General features: G+C 40.7%; 1 protein-coding gene across 1 annotated transcript; it reads left to right on the top strand.

Moving 5' to 3' along the window:
• The first annotated feature begins 1,061 nt into the window (after window positions 1-1,061).
• LOC126389036 (uncharacterized) lies at window positions 1,062-2,398 on the top strand. The gene is made up of 4 exons (XM_050042452.1): window positions 1,062-1,281; window positions 1,424-1,768; window positions 1,869-2,204; window positions 2,367-2,398. Exons 1-4 carry the CDS (start codon window positions 1,239-1,241, stop codon window positions 2,396-2,398), a joined length of 756 nt encoding a protein of 251 aa, XP_049898409.1. The 5' UTR covers window positions 1,062-1,238.
• The last annotated feature ends 1,582 nt before the right edge of the window (window positions 2,399-3,980 follow it).

Below are 3,980 nucleotides of genomic sequence, written 5' to 3'. Positions count from 1 at the left end.
GTGACATGCAGCAAAGGGCCACAGGCTGGAGTCGAACCCGGGCCGCTGCGGCAACAGCCTTGTACATGGGGCGCCTGCTCTACCACTAAGCCACCGACGCCCCAAGTGGTAGCACTTCTGTAGATTTTTAGTCCCAGTAACGTTACATCCAGTGACATGATATCCATTGTTATCCCGAGGAAGCTTTTAGCTCATTTTCCATATTTAATATGGACTACTAAAAAGTTACTTTTCTCAGTGACGCATTACTTTTTGGTTTAAGTAACTGAGTTACTTTTTAATGAAGTAACTAGTAACAGTAACTAGTTACTATTTCTCAGTAACTAGCACAACACTGTATCAGTTAGCCCCACTGGTCGGCAAACAAATGGGGCTTAGTGCAATGAATACGTCACCTAGTTTTTTGCTCTGATTGGCCATCGTGCTATCCAATTGCATGCGGCGGCATTTAATATGCCTCCGTTAGTGCCACCCCTTGGGTAGGAAGGGTGTATCGGTGAGGGCCAGAGTTTCTGCAGATTTAAATAACAAACAAACAAAAAAGTTATAAGATAATTGTCTTTAACATTAGAGAAAACATAACATTCCACTAAATTTCACAGATTTTCATTCTGGATCACTGCTGAAAATTGTTTAAAAAAACAAAAACATATGAGGTACAATGATCGAACCTGAATGGCATTTAATTTGTTACAGTAACAAAAGTGCTTTGGAAACATCATTATTAACCTCATGGGGTCACACAGATGACTGATTAATCATGTCATTAATCAGTGTTGAAGACGGACCAGGTCACCACTTTTTTTGAAGGGCCACAAACATGGAGTCATGAAAAAGTAATGCTTAGTTAATCATTATAACAACACTTGTAATTTAGCAGGATACATGTGCCCTGCTGTAAATGGTCAGTTTTTTGGCCTGCAATTATGTTGATATGCTTGATTCATTCATGCTTTTTTTTTTTTTTTTACACATTTAGTCATGTATAAATCCATGATATTTCATATGCCCTGTGTTACCTAAACATCATCTATTGTAACAGTAAAAACAATTATCAATAAATGCATAGCTAAGAGTTGAAAATGGATCATAGATGTGCTAAATTTTTGAGGAAGTTCATTTGCTGCGTTTCAGCCAATCAGGATGATTTCCACTGTGCAGACGATGATGATCTTGTGACTAACCCTTCATTTGGGTAGGAAGACACCAGTTGTGCAAGAGAAGGGTGGTGTACCACAATGATCGAAGGACTGGCTGCTTTGATTCTTCTTAGTACAATGTGTAAGTGCAACTTTACATAACATGATTGTTTACATTTAACAGAGTTAAATTGTCATCCAAAGACAAGTCTCTAATGGCAGATAATTTACATTTGTCATTGTTTTTGTCTTGTGTTGTAAATGTTTTTGTCACTTTTCTTCAGCTCTGCTTCAAGCTGCAGAGGTTCCTCATCAGATCTCTCTGACTGTGGTTGAACTTGGTGGGAATGTTACTTTGCAGTGTCCAGTTTCTGAGAAGGAAGGCAAATTCTTTTACTGGTTCAAACAGCCTCTTGGATATATGGTCCAAACAGTTGCTGCAGGAACTTTTACTCAACAAAAACTCAGCCCACAATTTAATAACTCACGTTTCAAAGTCACAGAGGGAAAGGCTCGCTATCTTCTTACCATCGCATATGTGAGCAAAGAGGATGAAGCAACATACTTCTGTCAGAATGGAACGGCATATTCACAGAGTTTCATCAGTGGCATCTTCTTGGCTGTTAATGGTAAAACATTTTTTACTTTTTAGTATTTGTGCCAAGTTTTTGTGTTGTACAAATAATTTATATAATTTCTTTTGATTTCTTTTTGAACTGAATCATGCAGATCGCAATCAGCAGAAATCTCTCTACGTGAAACAAAGTCCGGAGACTGAGTCGGTCCAGCCGGGCGAAAGAGTGACTCTCCAGTGTTCACTTCTCTCCAAGAACAAAGAAACCTCAGATGAGTGTCCAGATGAACACAGAGTGTACTGGTTCAGATCTGAATCAAAAGAATCTCATCCAAGCATCATTTACACTGACAGAGACAAACAAGAGGAGAGAAGTTGTTTCCACAGTCTGTCCAAAACTATACAGACCTCCTCTGATACTGGGACTTACTACTGTGCTGTGCTCACATGTGGAGAGATCCTGTTTGGTGAAGGAACTAAAGTGGAAACAAGTACGTGTTTACAGTTGTATTTAAATAACTATTTTTATATATTGTTTTTTATTTGTCATTTAAAGGTCTTATAAGGGGCCGTACACAGGCTGCGTCTTTAACTGCCTGGAAAATGGGAAGTCATGCACTGGGTGGTACTTTTGTGCCTTTTTCATGTGCCAGCTTTCGAGAGCATGGTGGCAGGTTGCATCTGAGGTTGCTCAGCAACCTTGACAAGCAGCGTAGAGCCTATTTACATGAAATCCTGAATGCTGGGCTGATCTTCTTCTGGACGCTGTTTATAAGTGTGTAGGCCTATTGTCTGTGGGACAGATGTAAAGCTCTGAGTAGCCCTGCACTAAGATGATCAACTTTTCCGTATTTATCACAGACTTTAGAAAAGAAAGATATCTGACAGCTGTGATTGATTGTTCCTCGTCACATGACATGCAGTTCACACTGCTGCTTTAAAAAAGTTGAACGGCAGCATCATGTTTACAACCCCTTAGACTGTTATTTCAATTGCAGGTAAATGAGCTACTGTAGGAGAACATATTACTCACCATAGGAACTGCTGAGATATTTACACAAATACTACAATGGGTCAAACATGAGCGGTCAGATGATCCAACAGGCTGTAAACAAACCCCCAGGTTGGTCAGATTTATCTGGAAGAGAAAACAATGTTAATGATAAATATATTTCTCTAACATTAATTGTTGGTGTACTGGTGGAATTATTTGCAACACTACAGTTGCACTCAGATTTTGTTTTACTTCCAAATAAAGTGGTAGTTGATCTGGTCAAACTGCCATTCTGTTTACAACCTGCCTGACCCTTCTTTCAGTGATGTCGCCACATTCTCTTTTGGTGCAGAGGGATGTTATTATAACTGACTGAGCAAAAACTAAAAGCGTAAAAACCTAGTTTTTCTTTAAAGGCATAGTATGCAACATGTCCTGCATAGTGGTGGTAAACACAACATTCAAACTTGGCCCCTCCTCCTTGCCTTCACGAGACAAATCAGCAGCAGTGAAGCAAGGTAGAGAGCGAGTGAAGAGATGGAGCGGTGTAAATGAGAACAAAGAAACAAATTAAAGAAATTAATATAAGCCTTATTTTCAAATTGTGTCATGGCAATTATGTTCTACAGCACAAATAAATACACCCACACCTCTGCACAATTCCGCAGGAAGGTGCTGCACTGCCAGATTTTGTGTGAAATCAGCTGAACTGCATGCGTCATCCTGACCACTTGGCTACTCTGCTGTGTGTGTCTAAACCTCGACCTCAATCAAACAGACACACAGACCTGCAGCTTGCATCCACAGACCAGAGGAAAGGGTTCTCAACGGGCCAAAAGAATCACAACCCGAATTGAACCGAGCTAAGAGCTGAAGCCTGAACCCGGCCCATCCGAGATTATCTCATAAAATACTGAGCCCTAGCCCGTCGGGTTTTTGGGACCTGTCGGGCTAGGGCTTAGATTGAGAGCTCTCACAGAGGACAGAGACGGAGACAGCAGAGCAACCTGGTTGCTACACTTTTAGAGAGTCCTGACCTCGCGCTGCTATTGGCTGGGGGCTACACACCACTGTCCAAAGACTGACACCAAGAAATGTTCCAAACGAACCAAAATGAGAATCAATCAATCAATTCAATCAATTTTATTTATAAAGCCCAATATCACAAATCACAATTTGCCTCACAGGGCTTTACAGCATACGACATCCCTCTGTCCTTATGACCCTCGCAGCGGATAAGGAAAAACTCCCCAAAAAAAACCCTTTAACGGGG

Source organism: Epinephelus moara, chromosome 4, assembly GCF_006386435.1.
Source record: "Epinephelus moara isolate mb chromosome 4, YSFRI_EMoa_1.0, whole genome shotgun sequence".
Lineage (NCBI taxonomy): Eukaryota > Metazoa > Chordata > Actinopteri > Perciformes > Serranidae > Epinephelus > Epinephelus moara.
This window is presented reverse-complemented; position numbering and strand designations above follow the sequence as displayed.